At 44.1% G+C, this 27,082-nt stretch overlaps 1 protein-coding gene across 3 annotated transcripts; it reads left to right on the plus strand.

Moving 5' to 3' along the window:
• The first annotated feature begins 12,054 nt into the window (after positions 1-12,054).
• Positions 12,055-26,184, plus strand: lum (lumican). Of its 3 annotated transcripts, none has more exons than XM_078567755.1 (3): positions 12,055-12,531; positions 19,605-20,498; positions 24,305-26,184. In XM_078567755.1, the coding sequence occupies exons 2-3, from the start codon at positions 19,625-19,627 to the stop codon at positions 24,460-24,462; spliced, it is 1,032 nt and encodes a 343-aa protein (XP_078423881.1). In that variant the 5' UTR covers positions 12,055-12,531; positions 19,605-19,624; the 3' UTR covers positions 24,463-26,184. The 3 variants fall into 3 exon arrangements, with proteins under 3 accessions (XP_078423881.1, XP_078423882.1, XP_078423883.1); XM_078567756.1 differs by lacking the exon at positions 12,055-12,531 and adding an exon at positions 13,093-13,253; XM_078567757.1 differs by lacking the exon at positions 12,055-12,531 and adding an exon at positions 15,569-15,648.
• Positions 26,185-27,082: the final 898 nt, after the last annotated feature.

Here is a 27,082-nt window from a genome sequence, read left to right on the forward strand (position 1 = left end):
GCTGCCACTAGATTGTGGTGTACTCAGATAATAGGGGAGACCAGAACATGGAGCTATAAAGATAAAATAATCACGATTAAATCCAATTCAGGAGAAACTTCAGAAAATGAAGTTGGGAACTTGCTACCCCGGGGAGTGATTGAGGTGAATAGTATTGATGAATTTAAGAGGAAACCGGATGAATAGATAAGAATGAGAAAGACACAGGGGTATATATTGATAGTTGAGGAGGGGTGGGATGAGCTCACGTGGAGCATAAATACTGGCATGGACCACTTGGGCCAAATGGCCTGTTTCTCTGTTGTATATCCTATGAAATTCCATGTAACAAGTAATCAACCACAATGGCAAACTGCTGTAGATGCTGGAAATATGACAGGTCACTAATGCTATGATTGCCAGGGCTGGGACTTATGTGCGCTTTGCAGCTGATGAGGTCAGTCGGAGTGAGCGGAGACTGCTTTCCGGCTTCCCATGGGTACAGGGAGCCATCGATTGCACACATGGCTATCAAGGCACCCCCACCCCTCCCAACCAGATCACCCAGGAGACTTTGTCAGCCACAAGGGCTTCCATTCCATCAACATTCTGCTTTCCTACAACCACAAAAAGATCACCATGGGTATTTGTGTAAGATTCCCAGGGAGCTGCTGTGATGTCTCCGGGCTGTACCAGTCAAGCCGCCCTGAGCTCTTCAAACCCCGAAGCAGAGTTAGTGGCTGGCTCCTTGGAGGCAAGGGCCACCCTCTGAAGCTGTCACCCATTAAGAGTCCAGACTCAGCTATGAAGGGAGACTGGATAGGCTAGGGTTGTTTTCCTTAGAGCAGAGAAGGCTGAGGGGAGACCTGATTGAGGTGTTCAAAATTATGAGGGGCATAGATAGGGTAGATAGGAAGAAACTTTGAGTGGGGGTGTCAATAACCTGGGGGCATAGATTTAAGGTAAGGGGCAGGAGGTTTAGAGGGGATTTGAAGAAAAAGTTTTTTACCCAGAGGGTGGTTGGAATCTGGAACATTCTGCCTGAGGGGGTGATAGAGGCAGGAACCCTCACAACATTTAAGAAGTATTTAGATGAGCGCTTGAAATGCCATAGCATACAGGGCTACAGGCCACGTGCTGGAAAATGGGATTAGAATAGATTGATGCTTGATGGCCAGCACAGACGTGATGGGCTGAAGGGCCTGTTTCTGTGCTGCATAACTCTCTATCTACCTACAATGATGCCCAGAGGAGAGACAATTGAAGTCCCTTGTCAACAAAAGCTGTTATAGCGACTGCAAGTAGAATACTAAAAATACACTTTAAGTGCCTGGACAGGCCCGAGAGCACCCTTCAGTGTTATGAGCCTGGATATCCAGAATGGGAGGGGTGCGCTATGTCTCACACAACATAGGAGAGACCAATGAAAATCTAACAACCTCAGGTTCGAAATTTTTAATCCAGGCGTGGGCTGCCAAGTGGCAAGTAACATTCGCGCCAATTAAGTGCCAGGCAATGACCATCTCCAACAAGAAAGAATCTAACCATTGCCCCTTGACATTCAATGGCATTACCATCACTGAATCCCCCACTATCAACATCCAGGGGGTTACCATTTACCAGAAACTGAACTGGACTAGCCATATAAATACTGTGGCTACAAGAGCAGGTTAGAGGCTAGGAATCCTGCGATGAGTAACTCACCTTCTGACTCCCCAAAGTCTGTCCACCATCTATGAGGCACAAGTCAGGAGTGTGATGGAATACTCCCCACTTGCCTGGATGAATGCAGCTCCCAGAACATTCAAGAAGCTAGACACCATCCAGGACAAAGCAACCCGCTTAATTGACACCATAATCACAAACATTTACTCCCTCCAACACTGACGCACAGTAGCAACAGTGTACACCATCTACAAGATGCACTGCAGGAATTCACCAAGGCTCCTTCGACAGCACCTTCCAAACCCGCGACCACTACCATCTAGAAGGACAAGGGCAGCAGATAGATGGAAACACCACCACTTGGAAATCCCCCTCCAAGTCACTCACCACCCTGATTTGGAAATATATCGCCGTTCCTTCATGGTCACTCGGTCAAAATTCTGGAATTCCCTCCCTAACAGCACTGTGGGTGTATCTACGCCACATGGACTGCAGCAGCTCAAGAAGGCAGCTCACCACCACCTTCTCAAAGGCAACTAGGGATGGGCAATAAATGCTGGCCCAGCCAGCGAAGCCCAGTTCCCATGAATGAATAAAAAAATAACAATTTCTTATTGTCACCCCCCTTTATCTTACACCATCACCCCATTTCTCACTTAATCACTCCTGCTGTCCACGCTGTCACATATCCCTTTCCCGGTGCTACTTTTCTCTGGTTCTACATTTGCTTAAAAGGTAAAAATAAAATACTGCAGATGCTGGAAATCTGAAATAAAAACAGAAAATCTCAGCAGTTCTGGCAGCATCTGTGGAGAGGGAAACAGAATTAATGTTTCACATCCGTATGACTCTGAAGAAGCGTCATATGGATTCAAAACATTAACTCTGTTTCTCTCTCCACAGATGCTGCCAGACGTGCTGAGATTTTCCAGCATTTTCTTGTTTTTATATCTAGCTGAATAAATATCGTTCTCTAACACCTTCCAGCTCTAATGAGATGTCATTGACCTGAAGTATGGCTTTCCCTCTGCAGATGCTGCCTGGCCAAACGTTTGAACAAAGTTGCCATGCTGAGGGGGGAGTAAGTAGTAAAGCTACAGATGGTTGATTATTATAGCCCATCATGTTCCTTGCAACCTACAACCTTTGACTACAAATTAGCTTCTCGTTATATAAGAATTCACAGCTGGTTATAGCTTAGCAGGCTTAGCAACTGTTGACTTCATTTTAGAATTAGACCTGAATTTTCCGGCCTCATTGGCATTGGGTAACATGGCGGGTGGGAGGGGTAAAATATGGCGGGAAGGCCACAAAGCAGTTTCACGCATGTGTGAAAGCTGATGGTGTCCCCCATGGCGGAACGCCAACCCCCGCTAATGGGGTGTAAAATAAGACCTGATCGGAATCATCCCCCCACGTCAGATTTACCATTACATCAATGGGAAAACACACCGGCCCAGAACACATCTGGACAGGTGTGACGTGCAGAAGTCGGGACTTACTATTAGGGCCTTTCTCAGATCGCGGACCTCCAAGGAGCAGAAGATGCTGGAGCCCTACAGCTACTGGACACCAGAGGAGCACATGCATCGCATGCTGGGTGGATTCTCATGGACATGACTCTGTGTGTAGCAGCTCCCTGAAGATGGGAAGAAGGAGACCCCATTGATGTCTCGAGTGTGCCTTGGAACATCACGGACTTGGCCATGAGCTGCTACAGGTGATTGGCGAGGTGGGGGAGAGAAGGTCCAACTGTGACTGGGAGAGGAAGGTGAACCAGGTGGTGGAGGGGGTGAATGATGTGCGAGAGGAAGGTCTAGGTTTGACTGGGGGAAGGTGTACTGTGGGTGGTTGGGAGGGGGGGAACGAAGGTGTCAAGCTTGGGGTGAGGTTGGGGGCGTGCCAAGATGTCAGGAGGTGAGGTTGGGGGGTGGGGGGAAGAGGGTGTAACGGGGAGAATATGGCAAGTGGGTAGGTGGTTGTAAGGGGGTAAGAAGGTGCAAGGGAAAATTATCGGAGGGTGAAGGAGTTGGGAGAGTGGAAGGAGTTTGGAGGGAGGAGGGAGTTGGGAGAGTGGAAGGAGTCCAGGAGGAGGAGGGAGTTTGGAGGGGAGAATGAGTTTGGAGAGGGGAAGGAGTCCAGGGGAAGGAAGGTGTCCAGGGGGAGGAGGAAGTAAAGGTGGAGGAGGGAGCAAGGGTGTCTGGGGGAAGGAGGGCGTTCAGAGTGGGGGAAGGAGAGAGTTTGGAGGGGGAAGGAGCTGGGAGGGGGGAAGGAGTCTGGGAGAGGAAGGTGTCTAGGAGGAGGAGGGAGTAAAGGCGGAGGAAGGAGTAAGTGGGGGAGAAGGGAGTAAGGGGGGGATGTCCAGGTGAACGTGCAAGGTCAGGGTCTGTGGAGTCAATGACTGCCTCCTGGGGAGCGAACTGAGGGTGGGGGTTGTAGGAGGGAATGGATAGTATGAGAAGGGGCAGAGGGAGCCGGAAGCGTGGGAGAGTGAATGTATATTAGTAGCGGTAGAAGGGATGGCGAAGATGGTTGGTGGGGACTCGGAGGCAGACATAGACCGTGGGGATGGGAAGGAGGAGATCGGGGAAGTGAATGTGGATGGCGGTGGGATTTCCACGAAGATAGTGAATGTGCACGTTCACCTGGACATCCTGGAAAGACAAGGTTTCAGGTTGGTAGGTGACGGTGGGGAGGTGGAAGGTGATGCCAGGGGGAACGCAGATGATGGGGGAAAGGACATTGGTGACTGGGGGAGGGGAAGTGTTTGCACGAGGCTCCAAAATGCCCTGCCACACACACACTTCTCCCTCTAGAATAACTTGTGGTCTGGCTGAGTGCAGCTGAACAGCTTGTGTTTTGGGGGGGGGGTGGGGTGCAGTGGGGGGACGGCGTGGTGAAATGCAGTGGGGGGACCCGTGAAGCCTGTCATTGAGGTTGAAAGACAACGTTACACTTTATTCAGTGAAAGTGAATATATTTTCAGATTATAAAGTGACAAAATGTGTTCACCCCTGCAACCACGTGTGGTCTGTAGATATGATGTAGGCATGTGCTCTGGTGTCCTTTGAATATGGCGCCCAGAGCGAGGAAGCACTGAGGACACACCGTGGTGGACAAATCCGAGCCCATCCGCCAGCGATCCGGAGTGTTTATTTTTTTTTAAATGAACTCAAATTCTGATTTTTTGAGCTCCTATGTCTCGGTCAGGTCTCTGGGTTGCTAGTCCAGTAGCACAACCACTGCAGTACTATACCTCAATAGAGGCATACCAGATTTTACATAGGATTCCTGTTACTTCATCAGCCCATGAGATTGTAGAATATGCCACCAGTTATTTTTAATTCATAGGGCTAGGTAAGCACTTATAGATCAATGTCGAGGTTAACAATCCATTCAATGGATTCAGCTGATGTAATGTGAATGGTTGTGCTGCCAACAGGAATGGATCTCTCAGGGAAGGCATTCGGTATGTGGGCAATCGTCTTACTTGAATGGCCACAGTCACAATTTGGGCTGTTCCTCATGTTCTACTTGTGCAGTGTGTTCTGGTGGGGGCTATGGGAATTCAGGTGGGTGCATGGCTTTTTTTCGAGTTCCTGTGACAATGGGAGTGCTTCGTTAACTGTCAGCCAGTGGTGTACATTGAGGAGGATCTTTTCCCTGCAGACATCAGGAAATTCAATATGTGCTAGCACAGGTAGCCACTCAAGCGGTATTGGTCTCAACATTCAAATCTTCATCATTTCCTGGAGATGGATATCTGTCACAATTGTGTGGCGGCTCCTGAGCCTGGTTGAGCAGCAGTACTCTGCTGTTGGGTAGGCCAGGGCGAGTGAAACCGTGTGCAGTGTGTCGGCTCTGCAGCCCTAGGCCATACCTGCCAATTTTCTAAGAGATTCCCTCTCGCCTTGATCTTGGCTCCGGTGTTCTGGAGGTGTTGCCAGGAGGTCAATGTATGGTCAAGAGTGCTGCCAACGTATTTTGGCATTGAGCGGCGGGCGAGTGGTCAGCCAGTGGACAAGAAGTCCTTGCCTGGCCTGCGTGTTGTTCAGGTAGAAGGCTGGAGCGATGGTCTTGGCAGAGTTTGGTCGAAATCTCCATTTCTAAAGTAGGCTTCCAGGGAACATAAATCTTCAGGGAGTGTTTTCTCAATGTCCTGAAGTTCTTTAGCTTAAAAAGCCAGGGCAAAATTGTCAGCATCTGTGAAGGGCTGTGGGGGAGAGGTCACTGGTAAATATGTTGAAGAGGGCCTGTAACCAACAGTTCTGTGTGCACCTCAGTGATGAAATCAGATGTCCATGCACGCCACAGACTAAACTAACTTTATACAGGTTTCAGCAACAAGTCAGATTGATCGGCACACTGGAAACCAAAATTCAGGATGAGAATGCCATTCAGACCCTGGCTCTGGGAGCCTCCTTCAATGCTGGATACTGTGCAGATGTGAATGAGTGGCAGTCCTAGAGAAAAGGGCCAAGCCCAGGAAGTCCAAGAGTGGCCTCCCAAGGAAAGTTAATCCGGACATCCCTTCCCATGACTGCAGTCACCTATCTTACCATTGTCACCCCTCCCACCTACCAACCTCCACCAGTGGGAGTGGGGGGGCACACCTGCTGCACTCACCCAATTCTCATCCAGTCTCCATATTATAAAGAGGATAATATGAAGAAGATATAGAATTGCTGGAGAAAGTGGAGCGAAAAAGGGTGACACCAGGGCTGAGAGGGCATTCACAGATGAATTCATAAAACTTTCAACATGGTTCTTGATTACTTACTTACTTCAGGAGGGATGTACCTGCACTGGAGGCAGCTCAGAGCAGATTCACCCAGCTGATTCTTGGGATGAAGAGGTTATCTTATGAGGAAAGGTTGAGCATCTTGGGCCTATGCACATAATATTTAGAAAAATGAGAGGTGGTCTTATTGAAATATAAGATTCCGAGGGGGCTTGACAGGGTGGATGCTGAGAGGATGTTTCCCCTCGAGGGGGAATCTAGAATTAGGGGGCTTCAAAATAAGGGGTCTCCAAATTTCTTCACTCAGAGGGTCATTAATCTTTGAAATGCCTTCCCCCAGCAAGCAGTGGATGTTGGGTCATTGAATATATTCAAGGCTGAGTTAGATCTTTGATTGGCAAGGGAGTCAAGGGTTATGGGGTACAGGCAGGAAAGTGGAGATAAGGCCACGTTAGAACTGCCCTGATCTTATTGAATGGTGGAGCAGGTTTGAGGAGCTGAATGGCCTACACCTGTTCCTATTTTTTGTGTTATTTCTTTTGGCGAGGAGGCTCATTAACCACCTCAGAAACTGTAAAGGGTCAGATATTGGCTGATATCATTGGTGTCCGGTTCAGGTTGGAGTCAGACCTGGCCAATTTAATTGAGGCCAAGGAGTTGAAATGGCCCGAGTTACAGGTCAGTAAGTCAGCTTTGGCCCAACTCTCACTCCGAGTTAAAACTGAGGGTAGAGAGAGTATCATGGGGCAGCGATGTTAGATTTGGGGGTGGTCCTCTCAGCTCTTCTCAAAGTAAGTTTAAACATAAAAACAAACATAACTGGACAAAGTTCTTGTATTGGTCCAACTATTGGCTATCTTCATATTATCTGGGCAATCTGATAATAGATTTGGTAGTGTGGCTTTAGATAGCATGAAATTAGAGTTCTTGAAGAATAAGATTACACATTTTCCAATATAAAAATAAACAAACCACATTTTATAAATGAGAAACCTATTCATTTTTTAAATGCACAGTGAGCATTACTCGGCTCAGAGCTGGTACTCTTATGACTCATTCAGATGCTTGTGGGTTCAAGTCCTATTCGAGGACTTGAGCACATTATCTGCCCTGACACTTCACTGGGTACACGTCCAGATGTACTGAAATGTGGGCGAGACATTAATCATTAATTCAAGGTGCTGTCTGCTTGGTCAGGTGCATTTAAAATATCCGATTGCGCTTTGATTACACATTTTCTCCCTCCCTTCTCCATCTCATTCCCATCCCTGAATCCCACACTGCAGCTTTGTAATCTCCTAGGGGGGTGGGGGGGGGGGCAAATAAAAGGTAAAAAACCGAAGGCCAATAAGGGAAACTGCATTCCAAAAAATTCCTCTTTGATCTACTGTCTCTCAGTCCAGGAGATGGCATTTTTAAAAATTCATTCACGGGATGTGGGCATTGTTGGCTAGATCAGCATTTCTTGCCCATCCCTAATTGCCCCTTGAGAAGGTAGTGATGAGCTGCCTTCTTGATCCGCTGCAGTCCATGTGGTGTAGGTACACCCACAGTGCTGTTAGGGAGAGAGTTCCAGGATTTTGACCCAGCAACGGTGAAGGAACGGTGATATATTTCCAAGTCAGGATGGTGAATGACTTGGAGGGGAACTTCCAGGTGGTGGTATTCCCATGTATCTGCTGCCCTTGTCCTTCTAGATGGTAGTGGTCATGGGTTTTGAAGGTGTTGTCTAAGAAGCCTTGGTGACATGTCCCAAGCATTAACCATAAATATATTTATCTCCCATATGATGCCAAATCCATCCCAGTCAGAAACCAGTCCAGCTCCCTTTTGTACTTATACAATGAGTAAGCACCCAGCACACCAGCAATGTATTCCAAAGGCTCACTACTCTCTGGGAAAGGAAGAACCACCAAAAACCCAGTCTATTCCTACTCTTCATAGTTTAAATGCATGTCTCCTGGACTGGTCCTCCCCCATCTGTTATAATGGGATAATTAATCAATAGATGGGTTATCCAGCCTTTTAATTATTTTACAGACCTCTACAGGAAATCTCCAAGTCTACCAACTTCAGATTAGCTACAGTTTAGCATTTTATCTCTGCTTGCAGGAAACAAATCCTTATCGGAAAGAAATGGCATAGAAATGGTGGATGATCTTCCGTTGTTGAAACCTTCGGCCAAGTGGAGGAATCAACTCTGAATCTCTAGAAGAGTTTGGGTTGGATGATCCAAGGTGGTTTCACCAATCTCAGGCTAATACCAGGCATTGCTGATTATTCTGTCAATCAGTCCAAACAAGAAGAATAAGTATTTGTATTCCTGTTTAAAACTAGCTGTATCTTTACAAAGTAAATGGGTGATTTCTCAGACCTTGGTCCTCATAAAATCCTCATTTCCCCATTAGGGTTAAGACAAAGAGAAAGGGACAGAGGCCTAATGCACTGAGCCACTGCTCCTTTAACTTTGTCCTGAATTTCTGAGGCTTTTGTAAGATGAGAGTTTGCTGCTAGCCCACTGCAGTGATGGAAATAAGGCTGAAGGAAATATCCTCATTTTCCTGGTTTAGCATTGGCTGTGCGCCCTTGTAGAATGATGATCAGTGACGCCTGATGTTGTGGGCCTACCTGGGAGGTCAGCCAGACACTGAGGGGACAGGCATGTAACTGGAGGTTAGGTTTTATTTGCTCACATTCTAACTTGTACCAAGTCCCATTTACCTATCGCTGGCCTTAAATGGCTCCTGGTCTGATAACACCTCAATTTTAAAATTCTCATCCTTGTTTTCAAACCCCTCCAAGGGCTCATCCCTCTCTATCTCTAGCCTCCATCATTCACTACAAAGCTCTGAGATATCTTGTTTTCCCTCTTTCATGGGTTGGCAAGGCTAAGATTTGTTGCCCATCCCTAATTGCCCTTGAACTGAGTGGCTTGCTCGGCCTTTTCAGAGGGGCAGTTAAGAGTCAACCACGTGGCTGTGGATCTGGAGTCACATGTAGGCCTGATCAGGGAAAGAAGCCAGGTTTCCTCCCAGAAGGCATTAGTGAGCAAGATGTGTGTTTACGACAATCGATGATAGTTTCATGGTCACCATTACTGAGACGAGCTTTCAATTCCAGATTTATTAATTAGGTTTAAGTAATCCAGCTGTTGTGATGGGATTTGAACCCATGCCCCAGACCATTAGCCTGGGTCCTGGTTTACTAGTCAAGTGACGTTACCACCATGCCCCAAACCATTCTGCCTCTCCATCTCTGTCTCCTTTTTTAAAATGCTTCTTGACACCTCTTTTGTTTTGATCTATTTTCACATTTTGGGGTGTCTCAAGGTGGAATTTCACGGCCCCCTCGCAGTGGGCACGGAGCTATAAAATGCGGCAAGCCGTTCAAAAGTCCATTGATTTCAGCGTGGCTGGAAAATCCCACTGGCAGGAGGGGCCATAAAATTCCGCCCCATGTTTTAGTGTCTTACCAAACCTTGATGAAGCTTTGCTTTTTATATGATTGACTTGAGATAGTCGGTGTGTAGTTTTTCTTGAAACTGTTCATTAAGAACTATTTACAAAGACCTCAGGGTAAGCACATGGTTTCCAGGACACAGACAGTTCTGACTCTTGCTTTCTTGGACCCTCTTGGTCATCTGACTCTTGATGTCATGCTTACATCATCAATAATATCATGGTCTCATTAACATAACCATTAACCCATTAACCATTAACTCTACATCTTTGATCAATCTTTTTTATCACCTGCCCTAATATCTCATGTGGCTCACTACCAAATTTGATAAGGGCCCTATGAAGCACCTCGGAATGTTTTACTACTTTATAAGTGCAAATTGTTGTTGTTGTTAAGCCCCCATCCTCAACCCCTACACCCTTCAGAAATCTACAAGTAATTGGGATCGCCAAGTGCTCCACCTGCCATACATTTCCCAGTCCTTATGGACGTGCAACAGGGCAAGAAACCCCTGCAACTCTTGTGTTTGAGCACAGACTGGGGCAGATGGTGTGGCAGGAAAATCCAGGCTTAAATTTAAGGCTGGGAGTGACTTCTTAGATGCTTCCATCTCAGGAGTGTTCTCCATGATGCCTCATCCTTGGGAGATTGTACTCATTGACCTGAAACATTGGCCCAACTTTCCTCCAGCCCTACATGACTCCCCTCTAACCTCAAAGAGACTTTGTATAATTTCTTTTGTCAAATCAATCCCTTCCACTTGACATAAATTTTAATAAGTCCACACCCTGCTTTGAGCTGCTAACTAATTGGGACAGAGGCAGAAAGGCATCATGGTCCATGTCCCTCACCCTTCTGCTTCAATTGTATCGAGCCTTGGTGAGACCGCACCTGGAGAACTGTGTACGGTTTTGGTCTCCTTACCTAAGGAAGGATATATTTGCCATAGAGGGAGTGCATCGAAGGGCCACCAGACTGGCCCCTAGGATGGTGAGATTCCCAGAAAGAAAAACCAGTAAAATTTGGGAACTGAGACTACTGGTCAGAACTGGCGTTCCATTTTAAGGTATACAAGACCAGTTCAGACCAGTACCAGTCATTTCCCAAGTTTTACTGGTTTTCCCTTCTGGGGCTATGAGGAGAGGTTGAGGAGACTGGGCCTGTATTCTCTAGAGCTTAAAAGAATGAGAGTTGATCTCATTCAAACATAGTAAATTCTTATAGGGCTCGAGAAGGTAGATGCAGGAAGGATGTTTTCCCTGGTTGGGTTGAAGGGGGTCTAGAACCAAGGGACAGAGCATCAGAATAAGGGATAGGGCATTTAGGACCATGATGAGGAGGAATTTCTTCACTCAGAGGGTGGTGAATCTTCGGAATTCTCTACCCTAGAGGGCTTTGGAGGCTCAGTCATTGAGTATGTTCAAGACAGAGGTCGATAGATTTCTTGATATTGAAGATATTAAGGGGTAAGGTGATCATGCAGGTAAATGGCGCTGAGATAGAAGATCAGCCATGATCTAGTTGAATGCTGGAGTAGGCTCAAGGGGCTGAATGGCCTACTCATGCCAGTTCCTAAGTTCCTGCTTGATTAAATGTGGCCCCACCACTACCCCCCACCTCGCCAACATCAAACTCATGAGAGAGGGCATTAAATTCAGTCCTATGATTCTAAATTGTAACTTCAACTCCAAGTTTCATTCTGTATTTAGCATTAATTACAAGTCCTCGTGCTGTAAATGCCTGCAAAGTCTATTACTGCAGGATGGGTATGCATGCTTCAGTCCTATCCACAAAATAAGAAACAGACCTCATCCAAGACTTGATTTATTCCAGACTATTTGACAGCAGACATATACTTAAAGAAGCTCAGCCATAAGAATCCTGTAAATGAAGACAGGATGAGCTTTGTCCTTTTAATGTCCCAACAGAAATTGTAACATAAACTATAATTGATTTCTGTAAATGCTTCTATCTCTCCTCTTCTTTCTTCCAGCTTTGAGTTTTGAACAGAATCCTTCTGTTTCTTTCTCAGCAGCGGCACAGAACTTGGATCTTGGCCATCTTTTGTTATAGGTTCAGGGGTAGTGTAACTTAACACAAAGCCCTTGTAAAGCATTTTACTCAGAGCTAGGCTGTGGTTAATGCTATTTACGATGCTGTTCTTTCGCAACAGCTTCTCTCAGGAAATAAGAACACATGGAAAATATTGCTCCCTTAGTCGAGCGTTAAGTAACATTCTCCAAAGACTTAGGTACTTTGAAGTCATTCTGAAGTTATTGGCATACACCATTCATTTTTCTTGTACTCTTACCAAAAAAATAATTGAATCAAAATGGGGAGCTTGTGGAGATTGATATGACAATATGCAAATTCTATTAAAAAAAAACTTCTTATTCCAATGTCTTATCTGTTCTGTAGCTGCAGCCATCCTCCTGCATTTAGCTAATGGGCTCTCTATTTTCAGCGTTATTGAACATACCAGAGCACAGACCCAGAGTGATGACATAGCAGCTTTATAGTTGAGGGGTATCCACCTCTCCCACTGTTGTTGTCAGCCTATGCCACAGGAGTCTGGCAGCCTCCTCTTTCTCCAGAGACCAGTATACAGCATTTAATATTTGATTCTTGCCCTCAGTTTCTCTGTTGCTCAACCCTTGGAATTAAGAAACAAAAGGCATCAAGCAAAGGTAGGCAAGTGGGTTTCAGTTTTGGCTTAATAATGCATGCAGCATATAAGTACATTGAGATAATGAGCTTCTTTTTTCCAAAGCTGTATTCAGAAATGTTTCTTGTGCAGTAAACAAGCTTGGAACATTGCTTTTTAACCCTTGAAAGACGATTTGGTAATATGTACATTACAGCTAGTCTGTGTAGGATCGCAACTAAGAATACAATGTGTGTTTCTCTACATTCCTGCAGTGTAGTGGATAATATTAAACATGGTAAATCTATAGTTGAGGGCTGGCTCTGATAAACCTGAGATGGAAAACCCAATTAACAAAATGTGCAAAGACTGAGGTGTGTGTTTTTGTGACCGCCATACGTAGAGAACTAGCCATCACTGCGAGGGCACCAGACCAAAGCAAGTTAATTTAGAAAGAAAGTAATTGTCACTCCGTACTGACTACAGTGAACTAAGGCAATACAGCAACAGAAGTAACTGTAATTGTCGGCCAATGAATTCGGTTTAATGCAGAAATAACTCCCTAGATAAGTGGACTCAAAGTATGATTTTAGTGGCCAAACACACAGAACAGCAAGTATGTGGAGCTCTTGTCTATACATTCCAGGAGCTATCTGTCTTAGATAAGCTCCTTTGGTCATTCCAAGCAAGCCAGATTCTTGTTCAAAGGAGAAAACCAGTCAAAAACAGGATTCAACATTCTGCATCTGATAGGAAACAGAAGAGGTAATGATGCAGGTGGCAGTGCTACTACTATGTAGAACGTTATTTGTTTAGGTCTGAAGACTAGTTCGCTGCTTGAGTTTATTGAATGATTAATTTTACAAGTCATCCAGTGTACAATATTACCTGCTTCAAGACTAAAACTGAAGTGCTCTGGTGCTAACTGTGGCAAAGGTGGAGGCACAGAATGCTTTAGCAGCATCGTTCTTTTGAGGTTTCAATCTTTGACCATTGTGTCTGGTAAAATTACTAGCACTGTTCTCTGAGGAAACTTGCTTTTAAGAGCTCTGACCTTAGAGAACGCATAAGTTATTTATTGTTACCAGAAACTCATTTTTAACCTTTTGTTTAGAGCTAGAGCAGGAGCGAAGGAGTTTCTTTCACAATCCAGGTGCGAGTTTGCAATATCAATGTCATTCTTCATTGAACAGAAATGTATGCCAACAATTCGCTTCAAGATTACTGAATGCAAATCAGGCAAAAGGACATAGAGGGCTTTAAATGAATCTTGTTGTAGTGACCCAAGTGGAATACTGCTGATGTATATTTGACCAGTATACTTGAGCTCACCTTTTTCAGATGCTGGTCCAATAACTACAATTGTTGCCTGTTCCCAATGAGTAACTGAAAACATTACCACTAATTACCTTGTTGTGCTTTAAGTTTCTGTAAATTGATGTTCTCATGTAAAATCTATCATTGGCTTAGACAGCATGACCCCACACCAAGTATCGAAAGTACTACTGACTGAAATGGAGAATTTTTGTGCAAAGTGATTTTTTTTTCTAAGTGTCCACTCTGGCATGTGGGGAGGGCAGCAGAAGCTCAGACTGGAATGATAAATGTTTATGATCCCTTTCCTTTACACCAGACTGTTACAGAGCTGTTTCCAAAATATTGAGCATCGTAGGACATTTTTGTCGACCTCTGTAACCGTGCTTCCTCCAGTTGGCTCATGGCTGGATCCAGATCGTGTGCAGAGTAACAGAATGTGACAACACATAAGCAGGGCCATCCCACCCATCCTGTCAGTACTGGCGCTCGTCTGCTCATGGGCTTTCTAATCTGTTCCCACTCTTGTTCACTCCCCACACCCATTTAATGTTCACCCTCCCTTTGTTTTAAAGGAGATAGTTCACTTTCAAAATAATTGGTGGAATTTGCTTCAACATCCATTTGTGATGGAGAGTTTCATATCCTGTTGACTCTTTGTGTGAAGACATCATAGACACTACAACATTGCCCATTTTGCCACCATAAACATGGCGGAGTGGGTCTTGCTGCCTGCTGGAGACCCAAGTACCTGACCCTTTGGATCTCTCAGGGTCAGGGAACTCACATGATGGCGCATCTAAGGCACAGAGGAGCATGGGAGCGGAAGGAGGCCATTCAGCCCCTCGACCTTGCTCCACCATTCAATGCGATCATGGCTGAACTGTACCTCAGCCCCATTTGAATGAAAGCAAAATACTGCGGATGCTGGAAATCTAAAACAAAAACAGAAAATGCTGGAAAAGCTCAGCAGGTCTGGCAGCATCTGTGAAGAGAGAAACAGAGTTAACGTTTCGAGTCCGTACGAACTCTCTCTCCACAGCTGCTGCCAGACCTGCTGAGTTTTTCCAGAACTGTTTTGTTTTTATCTCAACTCCATTTGCCTGCCTTTACTCCCCAATCCCCGGTATCCTTGCCCAACAAAAATCTATCTAGTGGGTCTCATCCGATGTTCCACCCCTCCCAGCCTCGACCCTGCTTAGGCAGGGAAGGGAAAGACTGCTAGAATGGTGCATTAGTCCCTCTTTAGGAAGATCAGGGTTTAAACATCTTCTGAGGGCTCCAGGTGTGCAGTTTGCCTTTTGGACCACAGCTCTCCTGAAGGAACATACAGTATTCCTGTGCCCCAGATGTGGGCAGAATTGGGGGCACAGTAGGCAGCATTAGTGCCAATTCGGGTGGGCGGTGCCACATTCTTCTGGTCAATCCCCTCACCCCCATCTAATGGAGACTGGTGTGGCTGCCTGTGCTTTGTACAAATTCCCCTCTTTTAATACAGCAAGCAGCAAGGAGGCAGGCACAACCACTGCCCACTCGCCCTACCAACATCCTAGTAAAAAAATTATGCCCTCCCCACCTTCCTTCTAGGCAGAAACCTGCTGGTACTGAGTCCAGCCATATTTTTCACCCCTTCTGGTGCCCTGCTAGCCATCATGCGGGCAGCCCATCATATCCACTAGCAAATCTAGAGAAGATTTCCTCTCACCTTGCCTTTCAGTTTTCTAAGACCATCAATGACCGTAGTGAATGTTGTCATCATAGGCACCGGCCAGCGGTAGGATTGCACGATGGGAAACACAAAACAGCTATGTTGTGGGAAAAGAAAATGGAAGACACCGGAACAAAAGTTAATAACCATCAGATCAATCTCCTTCTGAATAGAATGTTGATTCTGTGTTGATTTGCTGAAATAATGTTGATATGTGTTTACTGACACCTAAAAATGCTACTGTTTTTATCTGCAGCAGGCTTTATGGAAAATTAGTAAAAAAATGTTAGCGGAGTTATGCAATCTTGCTGAAAAGAGAGGCATGTTGCCGAAGCTTTTCATTTTGCATTCATCAGGACAAATGCAAGAATGCCCAATTTCAAAAAATCACAACAATTTGTACTACAGGAGATAAAGTGTTGTGGTCATTTGAAATTTGGTATTCTTGCTGTCCCGATGAGTACAAAATGAAAAGCCTCAGCAACATGTCTCTCTTTCCAGCAATATTCAAGTTATGCAATGTTCAATTTTTATAATGGCATGTCTCCAGAAATGTCGGCACACTTGGGTATTTAGAAAATGCTCTGATTGCATGGCATGGAGAAATGCTATCCTGCTGACAGAACAAAAGTAATTGTAGCACTCATGAAACATGTCCTCCTTGTCAAATGGAGACCCTAGTCAGTTTTATTTATTGTAAAGTTTTGAGTAGTCAACGATAGTAACCCCCGTTGGAGTTGCAAGTTCTCATTTGTTCCCTTCTCAGGAAATTTCATAAAAATTGTTACTGCAACCCCTGTATGTATTAACTGTTATTGTAAGCCAATGTAATAGATCACAGATTGCTAGGAGCCAGACAACCAGATTTGCTGTGCTGACAATGTCATGGGGTGATTTCCTGACCTCAAACCAGACAATATAGCTAGGGACTAAGAACGTCTCAACAGGGCGAATATACAGCGTAAGTTGGAGAACGGTGTGAGGCAAAGTTCTGGGTGCCATGGTATAATTATGAGCCATGCACGTGAAAGAATGTCTACACATGAAACAAATTTGCCACTTGTAACATAAAACCAATTAGAATGTTGCCTTTTGGACATATCATCATTGTGGCAAATCCACGTTACTCACTGTATGCACCCCTAGCCAGCCTCCCACATTTTGCCCTCCGTAAACTTTGAGGATATTCAAAACTCTCCTGCCCATTTCTTAACTTGCATCATGTCCCATTCACCAGTCAACCCTGTGCTCGCTGACCGACATTGTCTCCAGCTTAAGCTACTCCTCAATTCTAAAATTCTCAACCCTGTGTTCAAATTGCTCCATTGCCTCACCCCTCCCTATCTCTAATCTCCTCCAGCTCAATCTCCTCCAGCCCTACAACCCTCTGAAATACCTGCACCCCTCCAATTCTGGCCTCTTGAACATCCCCGATTTTAATCATTCCACCATTGGCAGCTGTGCCTTCAGCTGCCTGGGTCCTAAGCTCTTAAATTCCCTCCCTGAACCTCATTGCCTTTCTATCCCTCTCTCTCCTCCTTTAAGCTGCTCCTTGAGCAAACATTTGGTCATCTACCATAATTTTATTTATTCCGTCATGGAATGTGGGCGTCGCTAGCTAGACCAGCATTTATTGCCCATCCATAGTTGCCCTTGATAAGGTGGGGGTGAGATGCCTTCTTGAGCTGCTGCAGTCCACGTGGTGTAGGTACATCCACAGTGCTGTTAGGGAAGAAGTTCCAGGATTTTGAACCAGAGACAGTGAAGGAATGGCGATATATTTCCAAGCCAGGTTGGCGTGTGAGTTGGAGGGGAACTTGCAGGCGGTGGTGTTCCCATGCACCTGCTGCCTTTGTCCTTCTTGGTGGTAGTGGTTGCAGGTTTGGGATGTGCTGTTGAAGGGGCCTTGGTGAGTTGCCGTATTGCATCTTGTAGACAGTACACACTTCAGCAACTCACCCTCACATTTCCTTGTGTGGCTCAATGTCAAATGTTGTTTTATAACGCACTTGTGAAGCCTCTTGGGACATTTTACTACCTTAAAGGCACTATATAAATGCAATATATTTTTCTGTTGTACAAATGACTTTAGCCTTTCGCAGTCCAGCTCAACCCAGGTCCTATCCAGCAGTCATACACACCACTGCATGTACACAGTGGCAGTCAGTGGAAACTAACACTCAGGAGCGTGAACAACTTGCATTTATATAGAATGGCGGAGGTCAGCTGTAGTCCCCTTGGCTGATTGAGTTACTCAGGACAAACCTCAGACCTTCACCACCTGCATTGCTGATTGTCAGACCACACTCTGGATTTACCCAACTAGTTAATGGGCAGCCCCTAAAAGACAATGATTAATAATCATGTCGGTGTCCCTCACAAGAAATAACCTAAACACTAATTTGCAAAATATTGTGCTAACTTTTCTGTAGTCCTGCTCCTTGGCACAACGGAAGCACAGATTGGAGATTCACGTGCTTGTCCCTTTCCATCCATGCTTAATAAAGCAGTATAACTCATAGCTTCATGCCAGTTCCAGATGAAGCTGTCCTGTTAGAGCACATTGAGAATTGATACCCATCAATGTTAAAGGAATCCTCACTCAGAAGCTAGACTGCCTCCGGCATCAATCTGTTAAGCTATAAAAAAACTGGCACCTCACAACCTCTTTTAGTCCATACATCAAGACTCCACTAATGACTTATAATCTCTGTTTCCATAAACCAGTTTTTTTTCTGCAACCAAATCCTTGATAACCATTCCTGCTTTATGAGGTTCTGTGTCATTGATGCTACAGACAACCCGCCCCGTTATAAATGCACAATAATGTGGATCAAAAATGATAGTTTCTAGGAATTCAAAGTGTCCTCAAGTCATGAAAGGTGCTATATAGATGCAAGTTCTTTCATTTTCGTTGCGGCTTTGTCAGTAACATCCAGAACAACTTGCATTTATATAGCTCTGTTAACGTAAAAAACATCCCAAGGTGCTTCACGAGAGCGTTACAAAACAAAATTGACACAGATCCATATAAGAAATATTAGGGCAGACGACCAAAAGCTTGGCCAAAGAGGTAGGTTCTGAGAAGTAGTTTAAAGGAGAAGAAAGAGGTAGAGGGTTATTCTTCAATAAGCTACAGAATCCCACCCTATTGTCCAAGTTGCCATACTAAGGGCTGAATTTTCCTGGTGCTATGGTGATAGACTTGGACGTGGGGTAAGGAGCGGGTAAATAGTGGGAGAGCTACATCTGGATGGTTTCCTAAAGCAGTCCTGCCAGCAGGGGTAGGCTGGGAAGCAGATTGCTTGCCCACTCACTGGAGGTGTGTGCCTAATTAACATTAAGGCCCCAATAAGGGAAATTTTGCGACTTCGTTGGCATTGTACCACTGGTAAGGCAGCCGCCCAACCACATGTGGAGATTGTCAGCTCAATGGAGGCGACCCCCCTGTGGCAGATCAAGAAGCCATCAGAGCCAGAGGTTCCACACCATGGAGTTTCCAGCAGGAAAGGCTTCAATCGCAGCCAAAACAATTCCGCTGGAGGAGTTCCCCTCCATTCTGAGAGGCCTACTGACTTCTAAACCTGATAACTTATCTGTGTCTATGCCTCCGTTTTGAGGTGCCCTTGAGGTCTCTGACTTGCCTCAACTGCGTGCACGGCATGCCACGGCTTCAGAATTGCCAGTCCTCTGATTCGGCCTGCACCATCAGAAACCCACCTACCATCCTTCATAGGACAGCGAGCGCAGCGATGGCCAATTAGGAGGTCGCAAGCGCGGGCTCAGGGCCCCTATTTGGCCCTGACATCAGGGTCCCAAAGCCCGTGGTAAAATCCAGCACATTTGTAATCAGTGTCATTGATTCAGTCATTCAAAAGTTTCCAGAGCTAGGCACCAGGAATAGCATTTGACCTCTGGGTACTGATTACAAAGAAATCTCCTTGGCGTCACCGGTTAATCTTGATGCTGTTTGTGATATTGCATTGAAAATCTGAAGTACTTTGTTGAATATTAATAATATATGTCCACAAGCACAAGATATCAGATATGAGAAATAATCCCATGCCTTGTTTCTTCTTTTTTTTTACACACAGCTTTACCATACGTTCATGAGATGAAGCTCATTCACCTTCCTATATTTGCTTTGCTGGTCAGCAGCATACTTTGTCAGTATGACTACGATCCATTCTTTAGTTATTACGACCGAGCAAGTTTGGCGGGCTCACCTTATCCAGTTTGTTCCGTTGAATGCGACTGTCCATTGAACTTCCCCACTGCCATGTATTGCAACCTTCGCAAACTTAAAACAATCCCCATGGTACCAGCACAAATAAAGTACCTTTACCTCCAGAACAACCAACTCGATGGCATTCCAAATGGTGCATTTGAAAATGCCACTGGTCTCCTATGGCTGGTCCTTGATGACAATCAAATTAATAGCGAAAATGTAGGTAAGAGTGCATTCTCGAAGTTAAAAAGCCTGCAGAGGTTGTACATAAACAACAACAATCTGACGGATGTTGTTCGCTCCCTTCCAAAGTCATTGGTGCAACTGAGACTGGCATCAAACAAGATCTCAAAGATTGGAAACAGCTTAAAAGGACTGGAAAACTTGACTACCCTTGTTCTCAATGACAACAACTTGAATGAAGTTGGTGGGTCTTTGAGTAGTTTGAAGTCTCTGACATACCTTGACTTGAGTCTCAACAAATTAACAAAACTTCCCGACGACCCTCCATCAGCCATAGAGATGTTCTATATTAATCACAATATGATCAACAGCATCCCAAAGGGCTATTTTAACAAGCTGAATTTTCTACAGTACCTACGCATGTCATACAATGAGCTAACTGATGAAGGTATCCCCGAGAAAATCTTCAACATAACCTCGCTCCTCGAGTTGGATCTTGCATTCAATAAACTGAAGAGCATCCCCCTTGTTAATGAAAACCTAGAAAATCTGTACCTACAGGCGAATAAAATTGACAGTAAGTCTGACTGCATTTCACTCACTATGGCAAAGAACTGAGGTATTAGAACTACTACCAGAATTTTGCGTCCTGTGGGTGGGCACAAGCCTGACCCGAACGGCTGTGAAATCGCGTGAGATGAGGTCGGGTAAGCACGATATTTTGCTGAGAGGGCATGCGCAAAAGTCGGAAGAGCGCCTGCCAGCAATCAAGCGGGCAATTAAGCCCATTAACGGCCCAATTGTCACCAATTTTTCAAGGCCCATCTAACCTTATGGTTGGTGGATGGGCCAATCGACCAGGCGGACTTTACATTTTTGATGAAACCTCATCCAAGGGTGGGATGAAATCTCTGTTAGGATTTGAAATAAAAGGAGATATCTGGGGACTGTTTTTTTTTAGGTCTGTTTTCAGGCGCTTGATTGCTTGAGGCTGCATGGACATTTTTTGCAGCTTTTTTGGGCTTTCTTTTGTTATTGGGAGGTCTGCAGCTCCCTGAGACACCTGTCTGCCTTCAGGGAGCCCAGTGGAGGTGCTCACCAGCACCTGCGGTGACAATGGCGCTCACACTCTTACCGCCACCATCGGCAGTGCTGAGCCTTTCTCTGGGTGCATTTCATGCTGGCTGGCTGTTAATTGATCAGCCAGCGTAAGATCGTGGTTGGGGGCCGATTGCAGGCGGAAGCGCATTTCACGTCCGCTTCTGGGCCCGCCAATTATACGGGCCCGACGAGGGAAAATTTTAGGCCTACGACTTAAAATGGGGAATTTAGGACTAAGCCGGGAAGTCAGGGGGATTGTATTCACCTCTCATAGAAAAGACTTGAAAAAATTGCCACCACAGAGTGCAACTGATGCAAAGAGAAGTAAATTCAAAGAATTGGATGCGTCTCTGAAGGGAGAAAAGATTGAGAGATGTGTGGAAGAGGAGGAGGTTATTTTGGATTGAACTATGAAAATTTCGCATTGTTTTTCTCTTCCTAAAAATTCTTATGTTCTTAAAATATAGATTAATTTGCTAAACATTTACCTTGATAACGTTGCAATCAAAATATCTTGTGAATTCTGGTCAATGCTGATTCCTACAATGCTTCAATTATGTGGTAACTCGTGAAGAAGGTTTGATTTTCAAATAGGTGAAGAGAATTTGCATTTCCTAAGATAATGTGATTTGTGGCTTCATGGTAAATGGTAACTGGCCATCTCCGCCATATGTATTTGGTTGCAATATCCATGTTAATATAGCACAAGGCAACTTTTCTAGATATACAGGTTGTCAAGTGGTAATGTAATACAGAACAGTGAACTAAAACATCTTCAATTCGACAAAACACTGAACAGAGAAACACAAGATTAACCAGAGATATTTGCTCTTAACCCATCACTATTCTTACTAATTCATCTCCTGCCACTATTCATTGCATATAGCACAGAAACAGATATTTGGCCCAACCAGTCCATGCTAGTGTTTATGGTCCATTTGAGCCTTCCCTTATCTTTTCTAAATCTACCATCATAACCCTCTATCCCCTTTTGCCTCATAAAATTATCTAACTTTCCCTTAAAAGCATCGATACTATTCACTTCAATCACCCCCTGTGGTAGTGAGTTCGACATTCTCACCACTCTCTGGGTAAAGAATTTTCTTCTGAATTCCCTGTTGGATTTCTTGGGCCACTATTTTACGGCCCTGCGGTGGTGTGTCTTCCCATCGGTAGATACGGCAAACCAATTCAATCACCATTCAGTTCGGTGGGACTGTAATATCCCGTCGGGTGGGAGGGGCTGTAAAATCCTGGCCTCGGTGACTATCTTATATTGAGATGGCCTCTAAGTTTCAATCTTCCCCAAATGTGGAAACATTCTCTCTGGATCTACGCTATCAAAGCTTTTCATTGTTTTAAAGACCTCTATCAGGTTAAACCTAGCCTTCTGTTTTTTGGGAAGAAAGTTACCCAGTCTGTTCATGCCCTCCTGAAAGGTAAACCCCTCCATTTCTGGTGTCATCCTTGTAAATCTTTTTTGCACCTCTCACAGTGTCTCTATATTTTTGAATAATATGGTCACCAAAATTGTACACAGTACTCCAAGTGTGGTCTAATCAAAGTTTGATACAAATTTAGCATAACTTCGTTACTTTTCAATTCTGTACCTCTAGAAACACACCCCAGTGGATTTTATATATGGCCTTGCTAAACTAAGTTGCTACTTTTAGCGATTTATGTATTTGTACGGCGAGATCCCTTTGTTCCTCTACTCCTTTTAGATTCTTATTTTCCAGGTAGTAGGCAACCCCCCACATCTCTTTCTAAAATGTAACACCTCACATTGATTTATGTTGAAATTAATTTGCCAATTGCATGTCCTTTCTACAACCTCTTGTAATTTCAGGGAGGTGGTGGCGTAGTGCCACTGGGGTAGTAATGTTCTTGGGACCTTAGTTTGAATCCCAACATGGCAAATTATGAAATTTGAATTCAATAAGGAAAAAAAATCTGGATGATAACCATGAAACCATTGCTAATTGTTGTAAAAACCCATCTGGTTTACTAATGTCCTTTAGGGAAGGAAATGTAACCCTTAAAGGCACACAGTTCTGAGGGGCAATTAGGGATAGACAATGAATGCTAGCCTAGCCAGTGATGCCCATGAGCAAATAAAAGAAAAATTTGTTGCAGTCTTCCTCAATTTAGTTGCCAATTTGTTATCAATTCCAAATTTAGATGTTGATTCCAAAGTCTAAATCATTAGTGTGAATTCCAGCACTGGCCCTAGTGGAACCCCCATCCTCAGATACTCTGAATAGTCACACTTTACCCATAAAATAACCAATAATTTCATGTAGATTGATTGACCAATAGTAGTGAGACCACTCCTGCAAGGTCCCAGAGTGAACACATGTCACATTCCGTTGACTAAACTTATGAGCACATCAAGACCAAGACTGTTGTGCTTTAGTCATTAGTTGATGTGGCTGTTTGTAACTGATAGACAACCAGGAAAAAGTCATCCTGCAATCAGTCTCCTTAGTTAATGGTAACTGCTTATGATTAATATGTAGCACATTGGCAGCATAATGATGGTTCTAGTTTAAAACCCTGATACTACAAAACAAGCAATACGATCTTGAGAGGATTTGGTATCAATACTTTAGTAACACTCCTGTCGCTGTAATCTCCTCACTCTCTGAAACCTCTGTGCTCCTCTAATTCTGGCCTCTTGCACATTCCTGATTTTAATTGCTCAATCATTGACAACCATGTCTTCAATTGCCAAGTCCCTAAGCTCTGGAATTCCCTCCCTAAATTCCTCCATCTTTCATCTTTAAGGTGCTTCAGAAAACTTCCTCTTTGACCAAGCTTTTGGCCATCTGTACTAATATCTACTTGAGAGGTTCAGCGTCAAATTATGTTTGGTTAGCTGTGAAGCACCATTGGGACCTTTCACTAAATTCAAGGCACTATATAAATGTTGTTGTAGAAAGTTATTTGGACTCAGGTTCTCGAGAGTTAGTAATACTGCCATCTGAATCTCATAACATTTCTAAATGTCTGCTTTTGTTGGTTATTCATCTAAAACCGATAAATACTGTTTAAAACTAATCACCAGTATCATAGGAAATGGAGACCTAATTAAGGCTTGGCAGCATGTTATATATTATTTCCCAAAACTGATAATGTGCAAAGACATAAAATTCTAAATCTGAGATGTTCTGTATACCTTTAAAATGCTGTAACGTAAATTTACATTGCAAGCAGAATCTATGTTTCTGGGCCACTAGAATACAATGAGTGTCACTGATCCTCTGAATCTTCATTTTGCAGAGTTCACCCTGAATAGCTTCTGTCGTATTACTAGCCCTACGGATTTCTCCAGAATCAGACACCTGCGTCTGGATGGTAATAACATCACTCGACATAGTTTGCCCAACGAAATGTCTCAATGTCTTCGCGTGGCTGGGGATATATCAATAGATTTTTGATTTACACCCACCTGATTAGGAAGACACAAGGTTGGGTCCGATTTTAACTCTGTGTAAGTAGATGGGGTTTTGAGTGTGTTAAAATCTCGCCCCTCCTCCCCTCAAGGTTTCCAAGATAGATTTGTTCACTTATTAACACATCATATAGTGCAAACTAACACCTTTAAATCTTATATCTTCACATAATCATAACTTTTCTACTATATCTTCAATCAGTTAAAGAAAAACGACAGAATTACTGAAAAGAAAGTAGAGTCACAGTAAGTGGAGGATAAGTAAAGAGTATAGCTGTGTAATGTGGTAAGAAGGTATTATTCTTTCAAAGTGGATGACATTTCAGCATTTTTTTGAGACGTACATTTGAATCAAACACCTGCTGTACACACTTTGAGTAACAGTTGAATAAAGCTTGTGGTTAGACCTTACGAAAGAGGAAAATTCAATGATTAATACTAAAAGTAAATCAACTCACTTCACTGTTCTGTGTGTATATCAATTATCTCTCTCATGTAGAATCCTCTTCTGCTCTGTTTATTATGCTGGGTTACATATATTAAAAGTGATTTTTAAGAATTCAGCACTTTTATAACAAGCTATGTTCTTTGCAAACCTTTCTTTCAAATTATAGATTTCAGGAGATTTTCTAATAAACCCTAACCCAAAATATGTCTCAAAAATCTGTATGAGATTGTCATGAGACGTCAATGTAACTTATACTGAATCAAATAATACCTGCTCTATCCGTAGTTACTGTATTGTGAATCTTATAGAACAGGATTGAAAAGAAACATAGGATCTGTAGGATTTGGGGGAAGAGGAGTTTGTTGGGTTCAGACCATTTAATTCTTGTACAGAAGTTATTATGAAATAAAGGGAAACAGTAAACATTATTTTAATAACCAGTTGAGTGGCTTGCTTTTAATGATTTGTATTTTTGCTTGAATTTGTTTGGCTTAAAAAGCTGGGAGTTTCTGAAACTGTTAGATTAATTTTTCATAGGTGCAATGAAATATCTTAACCACAGCTTGCATCCATATGTTGTAAATCAAGCATGACCTTTATGCATCTTCCTTTAACAATCTGTATGCAACTTTGATTTATCATACAGGAAATAAAGCATGGTTAAGAAAGTTGCAGTGCCGATGGCTGCCTTTAACTTATCTGTTGTATCCTTCTGTTTTAGCTCACAACCTTGAAGCTGCAGGAATATCGTTAGTATGAGGCCACTGTTTTCACAGCCAGATATGTAGTGCTGGGCTTGAGTTTGAGTTACTTGGGTCACTCTTATCCAGTCGCTATTTACTTGCAATGAAATCTGTCCAATTATTAACCAGGTTAATAGGGGAGGTATCCTTTAGACATGGAGCACTCCACCTTTGGGGGATGGGGGGGAAGTTATCTGACATTGTTATCTTGCACCATGATCTTCAGCTGATCGCACAATGGTATCCCTGACCAACATGGAAAAGAACGTGGTCAAACCCAGCTTGAAGTGGAAAGGCAAGCTCTCCGCCTGGATGGGATGGGCATGAATCTGAAATTACTGAACATGGTGTGACTGGAAGAAAGATTTATCTTATAATTCCGCAAAAGAGCTGGTACCAAAAATTGACCTGAAAAATGTAACACTTCAAGATGTAATTAACTGACCTTGCAGTTTTAACTTTCTATACAAACTTTTCTCTGTTTATACATATTAACCATTAAAATGTATCTCACCTATTTTCATTTGTGGTCTATTTTGTTCCACCAAATTTGTGGGTCTCTGTTTATTTGTTATTAATATATCAAGGGAAATTCTTCAGTCAAACAAAGAATTTTCAGGTACATGTGCTTCAAATTTGCACCTCACTTAACACAATAAGCCACTTGTTCAAGCGGATATATTTTAGTTCATGGTTGGATGTTGTCCAATTGCTATCCAAGTTCAGGCAGCCTTCTTTGTGAACCACAAGTCACTGCTTTTACAACTGAGTGGCTTGTTAGGTCACTTCATGGGGCTTTAAGCGCCAGCCATATATCATGAAAGAGACTGAAGAGGCTGAACTTTCAGGGGGGGCGGGCGTCGGGATCCCGACGTCAGGGTGAAAAGCGGGTCCAGAGCTTGGCAACTTTCGCAAAGGCAGCCTCCTAAATGGATGCCTGTGGGCCCACCATGCCACCAGCCCAATCAGAGGACCGGCAGCTCTGAAGCCTCAGCCGTGCCACTTGAAGAGGTGGTCATTGCTGATCGAGGCTGGCAGGAAACCTCAGGAGCTGGGCTAGGTAAGTTTTAAAAAAAAATTAAACATCACTGTGCCGAGTGTCAGTGGGGAAACTCCCCAGGGGGGTCGTGGGGCCATGGGTGCTGCTTTCCTTGCCCACGAGGCCCTTCTTTGGCCTGATGGGGCTTTCCCACTGGGTTGCCGCTGGGAGGCCGTTTCCATTTAGCTGGCACCCTCCCCATCCTGCCCCATCACTGGAAAGGCACAGGGGGCAATGTAAAGAGGCCCTGAATAGTTTCTTTACATATATATAAATCAGCTCCCTCCATCTTAGGATAGGCAGCTTTGCTGCATCCCGGCACCTGTCGGTAAAATGCCTCAACGATGGGACAGCGTAGATGAGCTGATCCAAACCG

Source organism: Cetorhinus maximus, chromosome 22 (genome assembly GCF_964194155.1).
Source record: "Cetorhinus maximus chromosome 22, sCetMax3.hap1.1, whole genome shotgun sequence".
Classification (NCBI taxonomy): domain Eukaryota; kingdom Metazoa; phylum Chordata; class Chondrichthyes; order Lamniformes; family Cetorhinidae; genus Cetorhinus; species Cetorhinus maximus.